At 45.8% G+C, this 23,420-nt stretch overlaps 1 protein-coding gene across 3 annotated transcripts in view; it reads left to right on the top strand.

Moving 5' to 3' along the window:
• KIZ (kizuna centrosomal protein) overlaps positions 1-22,599 on the top strand; it is a 93,230-nt gene extending 70,631 nt beyond the window's left edge. For 2 of the 3 annotated variants that reach the window (XM_070381171.1, XM_070381172.1), the window contains 4 exons: positions 7,606-7,710; positions 9,727-9,823; positions 22,010-22,053; positions 22,451-22,599. In XM_070381171.1, coding sequence (XP_070237272.1) covers positions 7,606-7,710; positions 9,727-9,823; positions 22,010-22,053; positions 22,451-22,518 — 314 coding nt within the window. In that variant the 3' untranslated portion in view covers positions 22,519-22,599. Of the gene's footprint in view, positions 1-3,066; positions 3,258-7,605; positions 7,711-9,726; positions 9,824-22,009; positions 22,054-22,450 lie in introns of those variants that run through there. The other variant, XR_011466487.1, reaches the window with a different exon arrangement.
• Positions 22,600-23,420: the final 821 nt, after the last annotated feature.

Genomic DNA, 23,420 nt, shown 5'->3' on the forward strand with positions numbered 1-23,420 from the left:
CCCTTCTTCTCCTGCCCCCAATCCCTCCCAGCATCAGAGTCTTTTCCAATGAGTCAACTCTTCGCATGAGGTGGCCAAAGTACTGGAGTTTCAGCTTTAGTATCATTCCTTCCAAAGAAATCCCAGGGCTGATCTCCTTCAGAATGGACTGGTTGGATCTCCTTGCAGTCCAAGGTACTCTCAGGAGTCTTCTCCAACACCACAGTTCAAAAGCATCAATTCTTCGGCACTCAGCCTTCTTCACAATCCAACTCTCACATCCATACATGACCACAGGAAAAACCATAGCCTTGACTAGACGAACCTTTGTTGGCACAGTAATGTCTCTGCCTTTGAATATTCTATCTAGGTTGGTCATAACTTTCCTTCCAAGGAGTAAGCATCTTTTAATTTCATGGCTGCAGTCACCATCTGTAGTGATTTTGGAGCCCAGGGCCATATAGCCACTCAGACTTAAGTATTTAAGCCCAAAAGTCCATCCATCTCACCAGCCAGCCTCTCTTGTTGTATAAGAGAGGCACCTGCCTCAGGGCATCTGGATCAGTTAAAATACCAGCTTGTAACTTAACAAAAGATGAGCCCTGAAAGGATGCTCTTGAGAGCGATGAAGAACAAAGCCTGGAGAGGTGGGCAACTTGCGAGGATTTCTGAGTGCAGACAGTCCCGGGGTGGCCCTTGTAAAGCAGGGTTAGCCTGTACCCCTAGGTGAGCCTGAGACCACAAGAGGTACAGGACCATCACGGCAGTATCTCCCTGGAGCACTTAGGCCAGGAATGAAGCCATGCTTGTCTAGATGAAGAAAGTCTTCCTCTGAACCACTCGCACCCCCAAAGGGAAGTTTCCCCCATTGGTAATTTTATTGGTATTTATACTCAATTTACCTTGAGAATTTGGTGACTTTTAATTTAGTAAATGATGCAGCTTATGCTAAGTGTCAGAGAAAACAGAGCCCCTGACACAATATCTGGCACACAGTGGGCACTCATTTTGTCAAATGAATGAAAATGAGAATGTAAAGGAGTTCCTTTAAGTGCTTGTTGATTCAGGCCATCACACCGTCTCTTTCCATCAGTCACTCCACCAGTACTTTTCCCACCCACGTGCCCATCCTGGCAAAACTCATCTCCTTAAGCTCCATGTGAAAAGGGCTCTCAGCTTTTATCTCAAGAGGATTAAGCCTCTAAGAATGTCCATTCAGCCTCTCATTCTTTTGACACCAATTCTCTTGGTCAAGCTGTGTTGAAAGTGGTTGCCTGACTGTGCCATTTCTCACTGATATTCTTTGGCAAGCTGAAATATTCCAGGTCAGTCTGTGGTCCGTCCCTTTAGAAGCTCTGTGGGAGGTCAGCCTAGGTTTGAAGGGTGCTGTCAGACTCTGGGCAGGGCTTCCCCAAGCATCATTGCTCGAGCTTTACCACAGAATGGGAGAAGGCTGGAAATGGACGATGGCCACATCGTCACAGGAGACTGGATCTATCCTGGGATATCCTGGGAGAGAAAACTGCAGTGACGACAGGACTGTGAAGGCGAATGGCAAAGCGCTTGCACTCCGGAGCCTGTCTTGAGTCTGCACCGCACCTGTTCTGTCCTGGAGATGCCTAGTCAGGTCCAGATGCCATGCCTGGGGCAGCCAGGAAAGCACTGTCTGTTGCTGGGTTGGCCCTGGCCCTGCCCAGGTGGCCCTGTGTCTGTGGTAGGAGTCAGGCTGCCATGGCTTCACCGTGGGGCCTGCTGCTCATGAAAGCAGAGAACTCCTCACTTCATATGCTGCAGGCTGGCAGCACCCATTTACTGTGGCTGTGGAGGAATGGAGGGCACCTTCTGGAAGAGCTCCTAAGCGGATACATTCCCAAGAATGAACTCAGAAGTGCCTGAGAAATTCTGCTCAGAGGCTGCCAGCAGAATCCCACGTGGACCTTTAAAACCAACCCATGCACCAGCCACATCCTGAACTGGGTACCCCAGGACCTCCAGGTGTGAGCCCAGGCATCAGTCTGTATGTAACACACCAGGCAACTCCCTAAGCCTGAGAACCATGGAGCAGGGAGCCTCAGAGCTGAACCCTCCTTGTAGGTTATCCTGTGAACCACACTTCTTTTATGCAAGAGACCCCAGTGGAAAGGGGGGGAGGTCAGGCTCTAGATGCTTCGATGCAGTCAGGGCTCAGGGAGGGTGTGACTTTCCAAAGGCTGCTGTGACAAAGCATCACAGACTGAGAACCACAGACCTGTTTGCTCTCACAGCTGTGGGTGCTAAAAGTCCAAAATCAAAGTGGCAGCAGTGCCCTGTGAAGGCGCCGGGAGCATCCTTCCAGGCCTGCTGCAGCCTCAGGTCTGTGATGGCACAACCCCGGTCTCTGCCTCCAGCCTCGTGTCACTGCCGTCTCTGTGTCTGGGCTTCTGTGTCCTCTTCCCAGTGGGAAGTGCCCTCCCAGTCAGCAGAGTCAGTGTCCAGAGTGAATCCAGGATGAGTTCATCCTGAGATACTTCACCGAGTGCATCGGCACAGATGCTGTTCACAGAGCAGGTCCCCTTCTGAGGTACTGGGTGGATGTGAATTTGGGAGAAGCACTGTTCAACCTGGCAGGGGAGGGACTTCATCCTAGTTTACATTGTCGCCTCTGGGTCATCACCTACATGATCGCTCCTGGCCCAACTCTAGATGATGATAATGCTGATATTATAACATCATGATATTAGGATAATAAAGAGTCTTCATTCCAACTCTTCTCATCTTATAAATCACTGAGTGCAAATGACTAAAAATATTGTTTTTAAGGACTATTAATTATGCCAGTAAGATATAACTTCCTGATCAAAATGACTCAAAAGTTAAATATTCCATGACCTCAAGAGTTGAAAATTCACCTCCCGTGACTGAGCAGTGTTACATGGCTGGCACTGTGATTATGAATTATTGTGTGAAGTAGCATCAGCAAAACGGTTTCAGTTCGGTTTTTAAACATTCACTAAAGGTCAGTTACCAGCCTGGCACTTATTTTCAGGTGTAACCATTGAATTGTCCCATAGAAATTCAGGATGTGATGGAAACACCTCTTTTCTGAAGCATCTGTAGGCAACTGGTTGGAAGGAGGAGCTTTTCCCTTCTCTGAGCATCAGCCATCTCGTGCGAGAACAGAGAAGAAGCCCGGGTTGAGAGGTCCCCTGGCCCAGGACTGCTGGCGGCGTGGCAGTCTACATAGGACAAGTGATTTTGGTTATGGAGCCAACCTGTGTACCTTACGTTCACATAGACAGGTGGTGTTCTGTTGTTGTTTTTTTTAATCCTTAAATATAGATGAGTTTTCTGTATTTTCAGAATTGTGAAAGCACCCTTATCCTAATATTTTCTTGTTTTAATTTGAGATTACTAGACATGTGATTTCTGGGTTTTCAGTAATAATGTTTACCTTTAGAATTAATTTTAGTATTCCATCCCACAATTTTTGTCTTATTTAGCAAAAACAGCTGGGTTTGCTGCATCTAGCGCTATGTGAATGAAAAGTCAGCCTGGATGCAGAAACACACGAAAAGCAACAGCACTGGGAAACCCAGGGACATAAAATATTTTTTGAATTTAAGTTTAGAATTTCTGCATGCTTCCTGCAGGAATCGCAATTATCCTCCCTGGCTCAGAGATGCCCGGTTCTTTCTCGGTTCAAGGTCGCTCTTCTCGCTGCGCTAATAGCATTGTTCGCATCTCCTTTTGTTATTCCCTCTCTGGACCCAGCTCTTTCTTCACCAGGGATTTCCTGGAAAGCCAGGCCGACCCTCTGCCTTGGAGACACCCCTCAGAGGCTGGGGACCAAGTGTTTATCTGGCTCTTGTAATGGGTTGTTAAAAGCACTTGTTCATCAGATATTTTCCTTTTCTTTTTATTTGTAGATTTAAAAGTATTTTAGCAGGTGTACATTTGCATATAAAAGAGAACGAAAGATAAGAAGTTGGGGCTTTTTCTCTCTTCCTCGGCGCCATCTCTCTCCTGCCTCCCTTTATTCAGCACATTTTCATTTTCTTTCTTGGTTCCCATTTTCTAGACACAAAATGAATATCAAAAAGGAAAAAGAAAACAATCTCAGGGATCCTTCACCACTTTGCAAGAAGATAGATGATTGGGTTCAGCCAGCTTGTGTGACCAAGTAGGGAAAAATAATTTTATCTTGTTGTGTCATCAGCCTGGAATTGATAGCCAGGGATAGATATTAACCCCCTGGACCCCTTGCCTTATTTTGTATTTTAAGCTGCAATATTTTCTACTTTTGAAACTCCCCATCTCAACACAACTTTGAGTATATGAGAGAAGCCTGACTGAGCAACTCACAGCTGCACGCTTGTGCTTGCATGTATGCTATTTCTGTGTGTATCCGAGCATATTGTATTTTTAGAAATAGTTGTTTTATATAACTGTTTGCACTACTCAATATTTTTTGAGAGTTTGATATTACTGACGGGAAGAAGTATCTCTGTGGAGTTGGGAGTCACAGGCTACAAAGTGAAGCCTTAAGGGGCCACCCAGTCCTCAAATTTGTAGGCTTACAGGGTCCGTGCAGTGGTGAAGACTCAGGTCTCAGGTCTTTGCACCTTGAAAAGGTGCAAAGGACCCTTGTCGCAACCTTATTCATAACAGGCCAGCTGGAACCTCCAGCTTTATTCCCTTTCCTGCATCTGCTCACTCATTCATTTAATAACTGAATATGCACGGCTGCAGTGTGCAGCCTTCAACTGATTGATTCTTCACGGCCTTCTTCCAGAAAAACCTGGACTTGGATTGCCACAAATTCAAGTCTGTAGCTTTGCCTTATTATGTTTAAATCCTGGCCAGGTCTTCTAGGCTCTTCCAGAAGAGGGTCTGAATTGTTTGAGCACCACTAGCAAAAATTGTCCTCTTGCTTCCAAGGATTCTGAAATCTGGTTTGTTTGATATGGGCAGCTCCTTCGAAATCCCCAGGGGACTGCTGCAGCCTCCCTGCTGCTGTGTTGTGGGCTCTGCTGGGTCCTTCAGCGGGGAAAGCTGGCCCTGACATCCAGCTTGTGTCCCATGGCTGAGGTTTGTCTCTAGGGGTGCTTGTGCCTCATTCAGTGAACAAAGAAACTCTCCCTGCCCTCTGGTTTCAGGGTTGCAGGTATGTTCTAAGTGGCCTGGGCAGTGTTTTAATTTTCTTAAGGCAGAAATCTGGCAAGACTAGGCCCATTTTCTCACCTGGAAGCTGTCGTCTGTGGCCACAAGACAGCTGTCCGCCCCCCCAAGACAGGACGCAAATCCCCTCCTGTCCCCTTGCTGCCCTGCAGCCACAGGACCCAACCTCCCTCCCCCGTTGTCTGGCCAGAGTCACATGTGTGGTCCTGCCCGGCCCCCAAGAATCTGCACGTATACCCTGCCCCGTCCTTGCTGTCTGTGGCAGAATCTGTGATCCAGGTGCTGAAACTTCTCGGCCTTTATTTCTACAGGCTGCATAGCCTTCAGCCTCTCCTGGTCATTTTTTTTAAAACCAAACCTTGATTCTGTTTTTCCTTTCTGGGTCATCTCTCAGTGCTTGGGCTGCTGTTTTATGCAGCTCTTCTGACTAAAGAGTGAGGGGAGAAGGACTGGCGTCCTGAGCGCTGCTCCAGCCCCTCCAGCTGCTTTGGGGGCGCTGGTCCTGCCTCAGTTAGTGTCTGTTCCTCCAGTGAGTGCAGCTAATCCTTTCACCTTTAAATCTCCCTCTGCCCTGAAACCATTTACAGAAGCTTTCACCAGAAGTAAGGGCAGGCAGTGCCCCCGGAGGCCCTCAGCTAGCTTTGCCAACCCTGTATTACTCAGGTCCAGGCTGCCACATCCCAGATAAAAACTGTCCAGGGGCCACCAGTGACTCTGCTCGGAGAAGGACCCCAGGAGGTCTAAGGATCAAATGCCAAGGAGGAGCTGGGTTAGGAAGGAGGCAGGCTCAGGCTGAATGGGTGGGAAACGTTAGCTTTCTCCCTTCAAACCACTGTATGTGGACAGTGGACACAGCTCAGGGAGAGATTCTGGAGTCCTCCCCGTAGGACAGGCAGCAAGCACCCGAGGGAGATGTGGGGCGTGTGACCATGGCCCCTGATTTCCAGGCGCTAGGATGGTCCCTGCACCGAGGCTGCTCACTGCCCAGCCCTCCCTCCCAGGCTCAGGCGAGCAAGGAGATCCATTCTGTCTCATATTTGGACAGAATGCTTAATCCCCACCCCACCCGCCAGTCTGAAATCACCTCGCAACAAGTAACATGAAGTTTTGCACAAAAATTCTCTCTGGAAGATAAATAACATGTGTTCTTGATTTCTGAGAAACCTGAGAGCCGGCTCGCTGGAGTGAAACGATTCCCTTCAGACGGTAGACAGACGAGCCCAGCTTCCAGCTCCAGCCACCAGGGGCCTTTGTTCACCCAGAGGCTGCTCTCTTCTCTTTCTTCCTTCTTCTTTCTTTCTCTTTAAAAAAAATTCTTTCCATCTTTGCTCTCTTTGCCATGCCCAAATAAGTTTAAATGAATGCAGAAATAGCACATGGTCATTAAAGTCTGGACTTGTATCATAAAAGCTGAAAAACTTTTTGGTTGATCTTCACAACTGCATGTTCATCTCATTTACAGTGATTCTTTACCTGTTCAGAAATCAGACACCCCACCTTTGACTTCGTTAACACCTTACCCGTGCCCCAGGTTGCCTTACAGGGACTCTGAAGTGACAAGAACGTTAGAATCAATCAGAGTATTACGATGCACTCCTGTCCAAGTTGCCCTGGGACAATGGGCCAGGTCACTTCTATACACACACACACACACACACACACACACACACACTTACTTTCCCCTTCTGCATGTGCTGCGTCTGCTGTTTTCTCTAGTAAAGTTTTCAGAATACACGTTCCAGTGTGCACTGATTTCACAACCCAGCAATGTTTTTATTTTTTAAAAAGTTTCCTTAGAATTTATTATTTTCAAAATAGAATCCCTGATCTGTACTTTTTTAAATTAGATAGCATTTACTACTCCAAAATAGGATGCTCATTTTAAATGCTTGTTTTTTATCTCGAGTGATTCTGAGTAGGTAAGTTATGTTTTTTCTCCTTTCGGTAATTTTTAACCAGTAACAAGGGCCTCGTGGTTCAGTTCTTAAACAACCAGCAGGAGCAGGAATGCAGCCCATGGCAACCCCCGTAGTTTGTGGCCCTGTGGGGAGCATGGGGGCCGTTTTGCTGTGTCACTGCTGAAACTCTTAAGTCTCCTTTCTCCACTTCACCCACGAGGCCTTGAGACCTGAGGCAGCGGGAAAGCCTGCATCACTCAGGTCCTTCACGGGACCTCTCTATAGTGCTTTTCCCAGCAGTCTTCCCCACTTAGAGAAGGACCAAAGGGTCTGTGGGTTGTTTCCTGTTTGTCTGTATTTTGTTGACTGTGCTTTTGGTGCTGTATCCAAGAAATCACTGCCAAATTCTGGAGCTCTTCTCCTACCCTCTCGGAGCTGAATAGTTTTAGGTCTTACATTCAAGTCTTTAATCCTTTCTGAGTTGATTTCTGTGTGTGATGTAAGGTAAGGGTCCAACTTCATTCTCATGCCTGTGGGTGTCCTGTTATCTGTGCCTTTTTCTCACCTGTAGAAACGAAAGCCTACCAGAGGCTGAAGCAGTCCGCCCTCCAGGGCAGCACGCACCAGGCCGGAGATGGATTCCAAGAGGCCACAGCCCCCACGTCACAGCCGCCAGGTGAGCAAAGCGACACTGGGAGCCCGAAGCCACCACTCGGGCTTGTGCAGGGAGGGGTGTGCTCTCTGGAGTTTGCTTTGTAACAGGCTGTCACCACCTTAGGATAAGCCAGGGCTCCGTCCTGAATAGCAGGCGTTTGGAAGTGGCTTCCTTCCAGGATGTGTGCTGCCAACAGCCTACGGACCCTTGGAGTCTGCCTGGCGTGTCATGACAGTGCCATCAGAGACACCCCAAACTCCCTCTCTTCTCACACCTTCCAGTTTGTTAACCAGTGGTGGGGTGTGTCATCCAGGCTGTCTCCCTTGTTTGAATGTTGGGGGATTTGAGCTCCTTTAAGTAAAAAGACTGAACCCCAATAAAAGCTCAATTTTTAAGCTTAAATGTAGTTCCTTCAATCCAGGATTTTTGTTTTAATTGTAGTCTTCCTTAGTTTTCTTGAAGGGAAAGGCTACCCACTTCAGTATCCTGGCCTGGAGAATTCCATGGACTGTATAGTTCATGGGGTCGCAAAAAGTCGGACACAACTGAGCAACTTTCACTTAATTTTCTTACATGTTTTATTGTATTTTTATTATTTTTCAGTGGTTTCTACTTTATTACATTTTATTTTTTAATATAAGTTACTCCAGCTCCTATTGTGAAGGTAATGGATTAATAGCAGAAGGAAGTGTACTTTAACGACTTTATAATTTTGGGGGCTAGGGGTGGGTACGAGCTGCATGGCTCATGGGATGTTAGTTTCCTGACCAGGGATCAAACTCGGGCCCTTGGTAGTGAAAGCACGGGGTCCTAACCACTGGACTGTCAGGGAATTCCCTCTAATTTTTATATAAACCAGCCTACTGGAACTTCACCTGTAAGAATGATTTCTTAGCATCACATAATTCCCAGTCCATGTTCAAATTTCCCGGTTGTCCCAAGGATGTCTTTATCAAACAGACATTTCGGGGGGAATGTCAGACATGGTCCCAGGCAGTGCTGGGCATGCACGCCGATCTCAGAGCCACCACAGATTGAATCATGGACGTGTCACGTGTCGGTCAGTACACCCGTCTCTACAAGAAGCCACTTTGTTCTCCTGTCTGAAAAGACCCGGTTCATTTAAGCAGGTGCAGACCGTCTAGGGGCTGAACGTGGGCACTTTGTTAAGAGACCTGCTTTGCCTCAGAGGTTACGAGCAGACACACAGGTTACAGGTTAGGAAAACAACACACGCCTTTTGAGGAGGTGCTCATGCACCCTATAGCCACAATCTTAGGTGACTGCCAGGCTCAAACTGGTAGTAGAAGCATCCAAGGCTGAGGGCACCCAGGAGGCAGAGGTCAGGGATCACCCCGGCCAGCTCCAGGGAAAGGGCTGGACGGTGTGGGTTCCCCATTAGCCTTTTCAGGATAGTTAAGGAGTGGCCTCAGTGGTTCTCAGTTCATTTCAGTTCAGTCGCTCAGTCATGTCCGACTCTTTGCGACCCCATGGCACACCAGGCCTCCCTGTCCATCACCAACTCCCGGAGTTCACCCAGAGTCACGTCCATCGAGTCAGTGATGCCATCCAGCCATCTCGTGTTCTCAGTAGAGGTTTATTCTCCTCTGCAAGAAGGAAAAGTGCAGGGTCTGGCAGAAGGGCTTAAAGGTGGGTGGGCAGGCACTGTCATCTAGAATACCAGTTAACGCACGAGACTGGTTCCCAGCTCTCGCTGTCTCAGTGATCTGTCGCTGCCCAAGTGTTACAACAACACGAATCATCCAGAGCTTAGGGCCACTGTGGAGACTCTGCTCACACATGCCTCGTGGTCATTTCAAATGGTGCTGTTTGAGTGGCTTCGCTTTCTACTCTGTGTCAGTATCACAGGAAACCACCTGTGATAGCAGGTTATCAGGGGAACTCCTTCCCTGTCATTCCCCGCCTTGCATTCTGTGAACAGCTCTTTCTCTGTTGACATTTGTTTAACATGTTAGGGCTTCTTCATCCACCGCAGCGGCCACACTCACTCTCCACGTTTGTGCTTGCTCCTCTCAGGTTTGAAAACCGGCAGCAGGACATTCAAGACAAAGACAACTCACAAAATCGCTTCGGAAGCGAGTTTTTCATCCAGCGAAGGGAGTCCTTTGTCAAGGTAAAGTCGTGGAGCCTTTCTGAATCGTGCCAGCAAGACAAGAAATGTCAGTCCACCCAGGGTGAAACTCTTGCTGCAAGTGATTTTGTTGGGTGACTTGATGGAACATTATGGTTTGGGTTTTGTTTATCTGAAGTGACAGTTGAAACTTTAGTCTACCTTTGAAAATATTTGCCCCAGAGCCAAGTATTGTTTTGCAGCTGTTGTTTCCTTGGTTTAAGACTCCATTGACACCTCAGTGAACCACAAATTAGCGTCTACAGCTGCTCGCAGTAGGGCTGCTTAGAAACCACACAATGGAGGGCGTCAGGAGAGGGCAGAGAGAGAACGCAGGGCCTTAAAAGAAATAAAGTGGCCTGTTTCTTCTTTCGGAGACAGCGGGTATATATACAAGCAATTGTTGGATATTTGTTTTTGTATTCCTCTTTTTTTACCAAGTATTTGGGCTGGACTATTATTTCCCTTTCTGATGTTTTCTTGCTTATTTTCAAACGTAAGAATTTATCTTTTCACATTTTTTAAACTGTAGTTTAAAACTGTAGTTTTTGGAGCAGTGATAAGCCAGTTGTGTGCTAGATTTGCAATCAACATAAAATACTGATTGTGCAGTGGCATTGAGTCACTGAGGAAGAGTTTATGGGTAGGAGTAGAAGCAGTTGTCTGATGACATACCTACTTTTTCGCTTTGAGCTAAATATCTTTTAAAACGACATACAATTGCCTTTGCAACATTTTAAGGGGTTAAAAGATGTCCTATAGATGATTACGTTACATTTGAAAAATTACTTGCCCTAGTGAAATTTTAAAACAGAAACTTTACATTTCTGACATTCCATAAGATTAACTTTACTTGTTTAGAAATGTAGTATTTTTACAGTGAAAAAAAAATCATTTTCATTTATGTTTTGAAAACTCTACAGTATTTTTAGGACCTGGAATATATTTAAATGAGGTTGATCTTCTGAAATTAAGTTCTTGATTTTAGAAACTTGATATGTTCAATTTTAGGGAATCACTCTTAATTTTTAGAAACTTATTTTTAATACCTGTGTTTTTATCTATGTTTTTGAAGGAAGTGAGAGATAATGAATTATGGGATAAGAAGAGTTTTAAAGTATATTTTTATGATTTTACTATAAATTCAAGTTCTAGGTCTCCTGAAAGAAATTTTAAAAGATAATAAATTCTACAGGCAGTTTTTAGGGATTAATGTCACCATTTGGCTTAATAATACATCCCTTTAGTTTTTAAAGATTGTTAGAAGTGTTTGTTTTAGAGGTCCTAAAAAAAAACAATTCTTCTTAAATTTTTCTTATATATTCCCTACTTTGGGCAATGTTTAAACACATTCAGAAAGCAGTCAGATTCTGTAGAACATTTTCTCAGTCTGATCGTTTGACATTTCACAGCTCGCATCAGTATTTCATTATAAAATCAAACTTCTTTTCCCTTCAGTTTGAGGCAGGGGCCTTTTGTTATTACTGTCATTTCTGCATGGAATTTATTTCCTAAGTTACAAGTAATCACATCATCCTCTTTAAGGAGGGAAAAAAAAAAAAGAGCCCTTCAAGAACCCTTGGTTCTCCACACTTGATAATAATCCAGTGATGAAAGTTCTGGGCTTGAAGTGTGTGGGTTTGGCTCACGGTTGGTCACGGTTGGTTCTTGTGCTGGGTTTGGTGTTCATATGCCTCCCCAGGCTCGCTCTTTGTGCCTGGACTCACTGAAATTTCTTAGAGGCTTACATTTAAGGACCCCACTTACTGCAGTCATTCCTCGTGCTTTATTGCTTTTACAAGTGGTCTCGAAACCCAGTACTCGAGAATAAACATAACAGCGCAGTGCTGCTGTAGCACTTTTAAAAATTCTTCTTTGCTCTATTTTGTCAGTGAGCTGATGAGCAACCTCAAAAAAAAAAAAAAAAAGACCTTGCTGGACCTTTAAAAAAAAAAATGGCTTCCTCTGATGTCCTAGAGACAATAATTATGATGTGCTAGTTAAGCCCAAACTACAGCTGAGGGATTTTACTTTAAAGCAGCGGCTTGGGCGCAAAAATGCATTTATAGCTCTTTGTCTGCACCTCATTATGTGTGGGCCTGATTCATTAAGTAATTGGTTTGCAGTTGTTTACATGAGTATTAAGGCCTTCCTTTCAGCCGCCTTTGAGAGATACATTGTGCAAATGTTGCCTGTGATGAATGCAGAATGAGGGCCAGAGGGTCCGTCCTATTGGCTAAACAGTGCGCTCTGTTGAAAAGCCAGAGAAAGGGATTGGGCGCTGCTTTGCATAGCAATGACTTTCTTAATAAGCGTTACAGATTAATACACACCAGCTATAAAAGATGCAAAGAGATACTCTTAGCACATTTATCCCTGCTCATTTCATTGTGATGGTGGTGGGGTCCCAGTGCTTTCATATTCCGTTTTCCCGAGCCTCGGCTTCAGTGCCTGAGCCGTAATAGAATCCGATGTTTATTGTATTATAAATCACGGGCAAGTAGGCAGATCGGCAACAGTTTATTATTAAAGATTCTTTCAGTGTAAATCTTTTCTCCCATTGTATTTGCTTGAGCAAAATCATTTTGTGGTTGAGTGGGGATGAAAGGCATAATGTACGAAGGAGTGAGTCCTAATAGGAAGCTGTTCTCCGAGTAAAGACCACTCGTCCCCTTTTGTTCAGGGGTGCATGCCGGAGCTTCCTCTCCTCCGCAAACATTGTCTCTCCCCACCTTCCCCAGGAAGCCGTTTCCACTCTCCCGGATCCATGTATTCAACCGAAGAGAGTATTTTAACCGCCTACCACGTTAACTGCAGTTTACTGCCTGGATCAAGATAACCTTTACCGAAAGAAAAGGAAGTGTGCTTGTAACATAATTGCCTGGGGAAAAGGTAGCAGAAGTCACCCGGCCGCCCCACCCTGGCAGGGCCCGCTGTGGGTGGCTTTCAGGGCCAGCCTTGCGGCCCCGGAAGCGGCCGGTGGAGGGCGCCAGGCAGCAGCCGTGCTCCAGTGGGGCCGTCCTGGCTCTGCTTGCCTGGCCCTGGGGCCACTTCCCCTGGGATGATCTGAAGATCACAAGGAACCCGTAGTCCAGAATAATAAACACGAGGTTTTCCTGGATGGCCTTGAGGTTCTAGGGTAAAAGCCCCGTGTCTCTGGCTTAGCAAATCTACATTCTTCTTAAATTCTACCAAAGTAGCAGCTTCCTAAAGATTCCACATGTTTTTTGTCATAAGCCCGCCTACTTTACCCCCACCCCCACCCCACCATGGCCTGAAAGAACAGTCTTTGCTTGATTGGCTGAAGGGAAGGAGTAAAGAAATTGACCCCTAAAAATGGCATCTGCTGCAGGGCCCCTGGTTGACCATCAGGGGCGCTCAGACTTTGTCTAATTAAAGCTTTCCGCCTTCAGTAGACCTCGAAAATTTAAAATCAAGGATTCACAGTGGTTTGTTGGCATGCTGATTGCAAAATTTTTTTTGGTTCTGAATTGTCTTTTTGCCTTATATTTTTCCAGAAATATGTCTGGAGGAAAATTCTAGATGAAGACGCTATGTGAGACATTTTAATAACTGATTTTAGCCAGTGGTCAAGATCATTAGAAGTTACAGAATTCAGAGTCTAGAGACCACGTCTTCTCATAAGTCAGTTATTCTTTGCTGGCTTTTGATCAGACCCTAGAACTGCAAGGACTCTTCCCACGGGGGGCCCTTCCTCATCGTCCCCAGCACCAGAGGCCAAGTTCTTGGCAGGACCCTCGGAGTCTCACTGCCACACTTGATGGACGTGGCCTCAAAGCCACAGTAACTTGGGTATGTTTGTTAATGGGCTATACATACATTTTTCTTTCAAAAATATGATACTGACCATGAGGTTGAGAGTCAGTGTGTTACTAATATTAGAACCCCCCCAGCTCTGAGGAGCTCCTGGGGTCTGCACCATCCCCGCCCCACCCCGCCAAGCCTGGGCCTGCCTCCCAGGACCCTGTGCTCACCTGACAGCCCTGACACTCCTTCATAAGCACAGCACGTCGCTGCTGTGACTTAATGAGCCATAGAACTTCCCCGATGGCTCAGATGGTAAAGGATCTGCCTGCATCGTGGGAGACCCAGGTTTGATCCCTGGGGTGGGAAGATCCCTTGGAGAAGGAAATGGCAACCCACTCCAGTACTCTTGCCTGGAGAATCCTGTGGACAAATCCATGGGGTCGCAAAGAGTCGGACATGACTGAGCAACTAACACACTGTAGGAACCCATGAGTTTTTCAGGTCTCCCTTCGTCTCTATTTGCTGGCCCCACAAACCTGAATCCTTACAGATGTCCTTGCCACCTCATTTTGTACCTATATTGACTCTGGTGACTCAGCTGGTAAAGAATCTGCCTGCAATGTGGGAGACGTAGGTTCGATCCCTGGGTTGGGAAGATCCCCTGAGAAGGGAAAGTCTGCCCACTCCAGTATTCTGACCTGGAGAATTCCATGGACTGTATAGTCCACAGGGTCGCAGAGTCAGACAGGACTGAGCGACTTTCACTTTCATGTTAACTATGTAGACTATTTCTAGCAATATTATTAGCTTTTGTTCATATTAACGTGAACAGTCGACACTGTCAATTTCAGCTGTTTTCTCTAGTTACCCGTGTCAGCAGGATCACATCCTAGGTGCTCACGAGATGCTGTGCTTAGAATAAGACCTGCTGTTTAAGACCCTGGCCAACCTTAACTTCTTACATGTAGCAGGGCTGAGAACAAAAGTGATTTTGATGAGAGTTGTCCCAATCGTGTGTCCTAATCCCTTATCAACAGCAAGGGAATGTATAAATAACATGGGAAACTGAGATGGCTTGATGGACAGACAGAGGGAAGACGTGCGATGAAGCCTGAGTGGTGGAATGTTGACAGGTGGGCACACGGTGCTCCCTGTGCGGAAGGGGAGGTTCCACCCTGCCGGGACACTGTCCTGTTGGAATGCGACCGGTGGGGCGCGGCCACACCTTAGTTTAATCAGCTATCCTGGTGTTTGACCTGAAAGAGCTCTGTTTGGAAATAGGACCTCCAGTCCAATGGTGAACTTCTAGGGGAAAAAGAAGAACCCACAAACCCTGCCCTCTTGGACTGCAGGAGTCACCCATGGGGCTGGGGAGGGCGGACTCCCTGGTTTACTGCCTAGGCGTGAGGTGATGGCCCTGCTTCATGAAGGCCTCAGTGGACCCAGCCCTGGGCCTCTGTCTGGTTCTGGGTGCAGCCTGCAGGCTGAGAGAGCTTTTACATTTTTTAACAGTTGGGAAAAAATCCAGAGAAGAATAATGCTGCCTGACACCTGAAAATTATATGAAATTCAAGTTTCAGCGTCTCTACATCAAGTTTGATCAGAACACAGCCACATCCACTAGTTCACACACTGCCCGTGGCTGTCTTCGTGCTGTAGCCAGAGTTGAGTAGTTGACAGAGACCACACACCTGCGCTGTTTACCCTCCACAGCTCACCTTTGCTGCCTCTGCCGCACAAACCGGAGGTGTGACATCCACACCATCGGGGAAGTTCAGGCCATCGGGGTCCAGATGCGTTACATCTGATGGAACACAGGGACCTAGCCCATGGCCTGTAACCTGAACTCTTGTATTCTTATGCTTTCAGAAGTGTATTTGGTTTGGGTTTTTCTCTTACGGTACCTTACGGTAATAGGTGCGCAAGATGGCTCTGTCTACACCCAGGAGATTTCTCACACCATCCCCACTGGCCTTGACTTAGCTTTAGATGTTAGATGTGACCCAGAGAAAGAAATATTGACCCTGCAAATCACATGTAATGAAAACCAACCTTGCATTGCAGTGTCACATCGACTTGCAGGGATGGCTTCCCAAAGGGAAAAATACTTGCTCCTAAGGGGTGAGATGGAGAAGGCAATGGCACCCCACTCCAGTACTCTTGCCTGGAAAATCCCATGGACAGAGGAGCCTGGTGGACTGCAGTCCGTGGGGTCACACAGAGTCGGTCACGACTAAGCAGCAGCAGCAGCAGGGGTGAGAATGGTGTCGGAAACACCCAGGAGCATCTTCCACCTTCCTTGGTGAACACGGATGTTTAGTTTTGAAATATGTTTCTGGGTAGACACTTGAACAACCTGATCTGAACTCAGATAAAAATAGAAACATGCAGATTAAATAATCTAACATCAAATGTTGATCAAGTAAGTGCCTTTAAGCAAGGCCCTGTGATTACTGAGGCTCACCTGTTCCTTCTGCATGTATTGCTGAGCACCTGCTAAGGGCGGGACACTGGGTACCAGGCACCGAAACAGGTACAGTGGATGTTCTCATGGAGCTGACAGCCTAAGGGCAGTCACATGTCAGTGTGTAACAGAAATGGCTGTGAAAGAGCAAATTTGATGAAGACTTGGGGATGGAGGATGGGGTGGAGGGGATGGGGAGGCTATAGCAGGAAGCCCAATGAAGTCTAGACATCAACCTTGGAGGTGCTGTTCAGGCTTCTTTTGCCAAAAGCAGTGGGAAGGCATTGAAGAATTTTCATTTTCAGCAGGGAGGCAGAGTAATCAGAGTTGTGTTTCAAAAGCTCACTCTTACTGCTAAGTGGAAAGTGGGCTGGAGGGAACAAGGTGGATGTGGTGTCACCAGTTAGGGGGCTATTAAAAGGCAGGTAGAGATGCTACTTTGGCCGACCAGGTTGTAGCGGTGCCAGCAGATAGGGGACTAGTGAGGATTTGGGAAGTGCAGGGAGGTAAGCTTGGTAGGACCTAATGACTGATTGGGTGTGGGAGAACAGAGGAGTTGCGAAGGGTTGGGAGGGAATCAAGGCTTGGGGTGCCGTTGGCCAAGACAGGAAAAGGGCCCAGGTTTGGTGAAGAAGCATGAGTTTGGTTGTGGGTGGACATGCTGGCTGGCATGCTGGCCATGAGATGCTTCAGAGGCAGCCAAGTTGAGCCAGCCAGTGAGCTCTGGACATGCGTGTGGAGCTCAGAGCAGGGGCCACGTGGTAAGGACCTGGCGTGTGCTTACCTGCCTCTGTGCCCTTGTCTTGCCCTGGCCTGGAAATCCCTTCCAGCTGCCACAGTAGATAGAGTCCAGGGGGTGCCTTGCTTCCCTGGGATCTTGTAGCCACACTACCACCTACCCCATCATCCACCTGTTCTCTCAGTCCTCCCTGTAGCGCTCCTGCCAGCCCCCTGCCAGCCAGGTGGCTCTAATTATTTGAATATCAACTGGCAAATTAGTCTCTCTCTGCATCTTTATAGCATTGTTATATCTGCTGACCCCTGCCCCAGAGTGAGCCCCGTGTCCTCGTGAAGTGGGAGCTAGATAAATAGTAGACACAACCCGCAACAATATTTTTTTTGGATCTGTCTTCTAAAGGAAATAAAAGCAAAAATAAATGGAACCTAAAAAAAAAATTAATGGGACCTAATTAGACTTAAAAACTTTTGCACAGAAGAGGAAACCATTGACAAACCAAAAGACAGCCTACATACAGACCAGGTGGAAATATTTGCTAATGATATGACTGATAAGGGGTTAATATCGAAAATAAAGAGCTCATACAACTAAATAAAAAAAAAAAAAACCCCTATTAAAAAATGGGCAGAAGACCCAAATAGACATTTTTTTTTTTCAGGGACATGGAGATGACCAACAAGAACACAGAAAGATGCTTCAAATTGCTAATTATTAGAGAAATGCAGATCAAAACCACAATGAGGTCAGAATGGCCATCCTTATAAAAGACCACAAATAACAAATATTTGTGAGACTGTAGAAAAGAAGTAACACTTCATACATTGGTGGGAATGTAAATTGGTGCAGCCACCGTAGAAAACAGTATGGAAGGAGGTTTCTCAAAAAAACTAAAAATAGAGCTATCATGCTGCTGCTGCTAAGTCACTTCAGTCGTGTCCGACTCTGTGTGACCCCATAGATGGCAGCCCACCAGGCTCCCCCGTCCCTGGGATTCTCCAGGCAAGAACACTAGAGTGGGTTGCCATTTCCTTCTCCAATGCATGAAAGTAAAAAGTGAAAGTGAAGTCACTCAGTTATGTCCGACCCTCAGCGACCCCATGGACTGCAGCCTACCAGGCTCCTCCGTCCATGGGATTCTCCAGGCAAGAACACTATCATATAACCGTATGATAACTATCATATATAATATAAAGAGCTATCATATAACTCAGCAATTCCACTCTTGGGTATATATCTGAAAGAAATGAAAATACTATTTGAAATGATACATGCACCCTGATGTTGCCAAGATACGGAAGCAACCTGGGGGCCCGCCAGCAGATGAGTGGGTAAAGAAGATGTGGTCCGTGTGTACAGCGAAACCTGCTCAGCCACAAAAGGATGAAATTTTGTCATTTACATCACCACGGGTGGACTTGAAGGATTTTACACTAAGAGAAGTAAGTCAAAGAAAGAAAGACAAATATTGTATGATATCCCTTAATGTAGAATCTAAAAGAAAATACAATAAACCAGTGCTTGTAATAAAAAAACAGGCTCATAGACACAGAGAACCCTATCAAGGACGTCCTGTGTAGCACAGGGAGCTCTACTCGATAATCTGCTAACGACCTACGTGGGAAAAGAATCTAGAAGAGGGTGGTTAGGAACTTCCCTGGTGGTCCAGTAGGTGAGACTTTGTGCTTCCAGTGCCAGGGGCCCAGGTTTAATCCCTGGCCAGGGAACTAGATCCCACCTACCTCAACTAAGAGTCCACGTGCCGCAACTAAGAACTCGCATACCACAGCGAAGATTGGAGATCTCACGTGCTGCCAGTAAGACCCAGCACAGCCAAAAAATAAATATTTTTAAATAAATAAAAAGAGTAGAGGTATGTGTATAACTGATTCACTTTGCTATACAACAGAAACTGGTACAACATTCTAAATCAACTATACTCCAATAAAAAATTTTCAAGATACAATGAACAAACTAGTGATTACCAGTAGGGTGTGCTAGGGGAGGAGATTAAGAGGTACGGGTTTTATTGTACAACACAGGGAATATAGCCAACATTTTATAATAACTATAAATGAATATAACTTTTCAAAATTGTGAATCACTGTGTTGTATACATGTAACATATAATACTATACATCGGCTATATCTCAAAACAAAGAAACAGGTACCAAGTTTAAAGGGAACATTCACAGATGTTGAGCCTAGAAAATTATGCCTTCATGGAGCTTCTTTTCTGGAAAAAAAAAATGTAAATTATGGCAGCTGTGGCAGAAGGCAGATTTTCAAGTCCTAGGTTAGCCCAAAGGAACAGAGGTGAGTCCCCAGGGTTTCTGGAGTCACTGCTGCACAATGGTCCTCGCCTTTTCTCAGCCCTCTTCCCAGCTAAAGGCCAGAATCTGCCTTCATGGAATAATCTCCAAATGTAAACTCGAGTGAAAACTTCAACAGAAACATGAGAAAAACATCGGAATGTCAAGCCATACACAAGCAACTATTTCTTTTTTAATATCCCCTTGACCGTTTACTAGACAGAGTGCCTGATGAACTATGGACTGAGGTTCGTGACATTGTACAGGAGACAAGGATCAAGACCATCCCCATGGAAAAGAAATGCAAAAAAGCAAAATGGCTGTCTGGGGAGGCTTTACAAATAGCTGTGAAAAGAAGAGAAGCAAAAAGCAAAGGAGAAAAGGAAAGATATAAACATCTGAATGCAGAGTTCCAAAGAATAGCAAGAAGAGATAAGAAAGCCTTCTTCAGCGATCAATGCAATGAAATAGAGGAAAACAACAGAATGGGAAAGACTAGGGATCTCTTCAAGAAAATCAGAGATACCAAGGGAATATTTCATGCAAAGATGGGCTCGATAAAGGACAGAAATGGTATGGACCTAACAGAAGCAGAAGATATTAAGAAGAGGTGGCAAGAATACACAGAAGAACTGTACAAAAAAGATCTACACAACGCAGATAATCATGATGGTGTGATCATTCACCTAGAGCCAGACATCCTGGAATGTGAAGTCAAGTGGGCCTTAGAAAGCATCACTATGAACAAAGCTAGTGGAGGTGATAGAATTCCAGTTGAGCTATTTCAAATCCTAAAAGATGATGCTGTGAAAGTGCTGCATTCAATATGCCAGCAAATTTGGAAAACTCAGCAGTGGCCACAGGACTGGAAAAGGTCAGTTTTCCTCCCAATCCCAAAGAAAGGCAATGCCAAAGAATGTTCAAACTACTGCACAATTGCATTCATCTCACACGCTAGTAAAGTAATGCTCAAAATTCTCCAAGCCAGGCTTCAGCCGTACGTGAACCGTGAACTTCCAGATGTTCAAGCTGGTTTTAGAAAAGGCAGAGGAACCAGAGATCAAATTACCAACATCCGCTGGAGCACCAAAAAAGCAAGAGAGTTCCAGAAAAACATCTATTTCTGCTTTATTGACTATGCCAAAGCCTTTGACTGTGTGGATCACAATAAACTGTGGAAAATTCTGAAAGAGATGGGAATACCAGACCATCTGACCTGCCTCTTGAGAAACCTATATGCAGGTCAGGAAGCAACAGTTAGAACTAGACATGGAACAACAGACTGGTTCCAAATAGGAAAAGGAGTACATCAGGGCTGTATATTGTCACCCTGCTTATTTAACTTCTATGCAGAGTACATCATGTGAAACGCTGGGCTGGAAGAAGCACAAGCTGGAATCAAGATTGCCGGGAGAAATATCAATAACCTCAGATATGCAGATGACACCACCCTTATGGCAGAAAGTGAAGAGGAATTAAAAAGCCTCTTGATGAAGGTGAAAGAGGAGAGTGAAAAAGTTGGCTTAAAACAACATTCAGAAAACGAAGATCATGGCATCTGGTCCCATCACTTCATGGGAAATAGATGGGGAAACAGTGGAAACAGTGTGAGACTTTATTTTTTGGGGCTCCAAAATCACTGCAGATGGTGACTGCAGCCATGAAATTAAAAGACGCTTACTCCTTGGAAGAAAAGTTATGCCCAACCTAGATAGCATATTCAAAAGCAGAGACATTACTTTGCCAACAAAGGTTCGTCTAGTCAAGGCTATGGTTTTTCCAGTGGTCATGTATGGATGTGAGAGTTGGACTGTGAAGAAGGCTGAGTGCCGAAGAATCGATGCTTTTGAACTGTGGTGTTGGAAAAGACTCTTGAGGGTCCCTTGGACTGCAAGGAGATCCAACCAGTCCATTCTGAAGGAGATCAGCCCTGGGATTTCTTTGGAAGGAATGATGCTAAAGCTGAAACTCCAGTACTTTGGCCACCTCACGCAAAGAGTTGACTCATTGGAAAAGACTCTGATGCTGGGAGGGATTGGGGGCAGGAGAAAAAGGGGAAGACAGAGGATGAGATGGCTGGATGGGATCACTGACTCGGTGAACATGAGTCTGAGTGAACTCCGGGAGTTGGTGATGGACAGGGAGGCCTGGCATGCTGTGATTTTGGGGGTCGCAAAGAGTTTGACACGACTGAGCGACTGAACTGAACTGACCATTTACTACAAACCTTAAAGAATTTAAGTGTAATTAAAAGCTTGGATGGTGCTCCCAGAGATGACTCTCACATGCATGACAATTGGGATGGAGAAGGTGATGGAGGTGGGCACCACCTCTTACAGAGCCACCTGCTCGGGCCAACGGCTTCAGTAAGCATGTCAGCCAGCATCAGATGCATCCTTGGACCCTCACATTTTCGTGTATGTGACACACGGAAACCTGAACACAGGTGACAGGACACTTGAGTTTTCTCCACCCAGAGTCAGTGTCCTTAATTAAGCACACAGAGTTTATTGTGAACTCCTTGTTAAACGGTTGAGTGTTGGTATCACGGGCTTGATGGAGGTAAGTTTTGTAACCTCTTGGCTTACTTCTCGCTGCTCCTGGGTCATCTACTTCCAGCTGGGCTGGCAGTGATGAGTTGTGCCTGCTTGTGTGCCCCTGGGCCTGCCTCCTGCCTTCCCAGAGAGCGGGAGACCAAGGCTCCTGGGACCCTTCCACCAGAGAGCATCAATCAGTAGGTGCCTCTGGGCCAAGGGGACCCTGACATTTGCTTTCTGCTTTTAAAACTTGGGGAGTAAACATAAACTTCTTGGCCTCTCAGTGAGTAACAAGTGCCTCTTTTCTCACTTACCCATGTAAAACTATTAGTCTTTTTTTCAAAATTTAGGTTCTATTTCTTTATTTTACAGGCATGAAAATGAAGGGAAGCTAACTACCAATTTAAAGTCTAAAGGTAAGAGAAACAGTTGGAGACCAGACTGTCATTTTGTGTTTTAACAAAAAGGGTGGTTTGTGATGTGTGGTGTCATCTGCACCTTTAAGGGAGATATGAGGGGGTGGAGAGCCTGCCTGTGCTCACGGCCCGAAAGTCTCCCTGGAAGGACCCGTGGCCTCTACAGAGAACAGGAGGCTTCTCCCTGGGAAGGACCCGGAGGCTTCTTCCGTGGCCAGGGACCACACCGTTTTAACTTGCAGGTGTGAGTTTGCCAGGGATCCTGGCCTGTGTTCTAGGCACGTCTGCTCACGTGCACCACATGGGGTCCCCAGGAAGCCCTTTGTGGGCTGGGTTGGTGAAGTCGAGCTAATCAGACTGTAGAGATGCTGAGCTGCTCTTTGGTTTTCTCTTCCAGCCTTCTGGAGTGAGTCTGATGAGAGTAACTCAGAAATCGAAGCTGCTCTACGTCCCAGGACACCATAACACATCCACCAATGATTTTGGTGATTTTTATGACTTATAAGCTGCAATATCTGTTAGAAATAAAGTTTCCAAACAAGCTAAGTCCCTGTGTTCAGATGTAATGTCCAAAATCATTGTGCCCTTTTAAGTTTTCTAGTTGTTTAACATGAGAAGTTGGTCCCTAACAATCTTAGGGACCATATTGTTATTCCAGTGGAATTTCATGATGTAAATATAAAGTGGCATATTTGTTTTGAAGCGTTATCAAAAAGCACAGTGATGAATACAGTGCCCATCAAAACCCAGTTGGTTTCTTTGTAGAAGTTGACAGGCTAATTCTAAAATTCATAACAAAATTCAGGGGACCCAAAATAACCAAGTCAGTCTTGAAAAAGTTGGAGGACTCGCACTTTGCAGTTTTGAAACTTACTTAAATGCTGCAGTAAGTGAAGATAGGGTAAGTAAAGATGGTGTAGTAGCTCAGATGGTAAAGCATCTGCCTGCAATGCAGGAGATCTGGGATGGATCCCTTGGTCAGGGAAATCCCCTGGAGAAGGGAATGGCAACCCACTCCAGTATTCTTGCCTGGAGAATTCCATGGACAGAGGAGCCTAGTGGGCTACAGTCCTTGGGGGCAGGCTACAGTCCCAGAGTCAGACATGACTGAGCAACTTAACACGCAGACAGTTAAGACCGTGTGGTACTGCGAGAAATACTGATTCACATATAATCCGGAATTGATGATCCAGTCATAAACTGTCAAATTTATGATCAGTTGATTTTCAGTAATGTTGCCAAGACCATTCAGTGGGGAACGAACTGGTATTTTCAACAAATGATGCTGAGACAACTGGACAGTCTAATGCGAAGAGATGAAGTTGGATCTCTACCTCACACTGTGTACAAACAGTAACCCAAAATGG

This window comes from Bos mutus, chromosome 13, assembly GCF_027580195.1.
Source record: "Bos mutus isolate GX-2022 chromosome 13, NWIPB_WYAK_1.1, whole genome shotgun sequence".
Classification (NCBI taxonomy): domain Eukaryota; kingdom Metazoa; phylum Chordata; class Mammalia; order Artiodactyla; family Bovidae; genus Bos; species Bos mutus.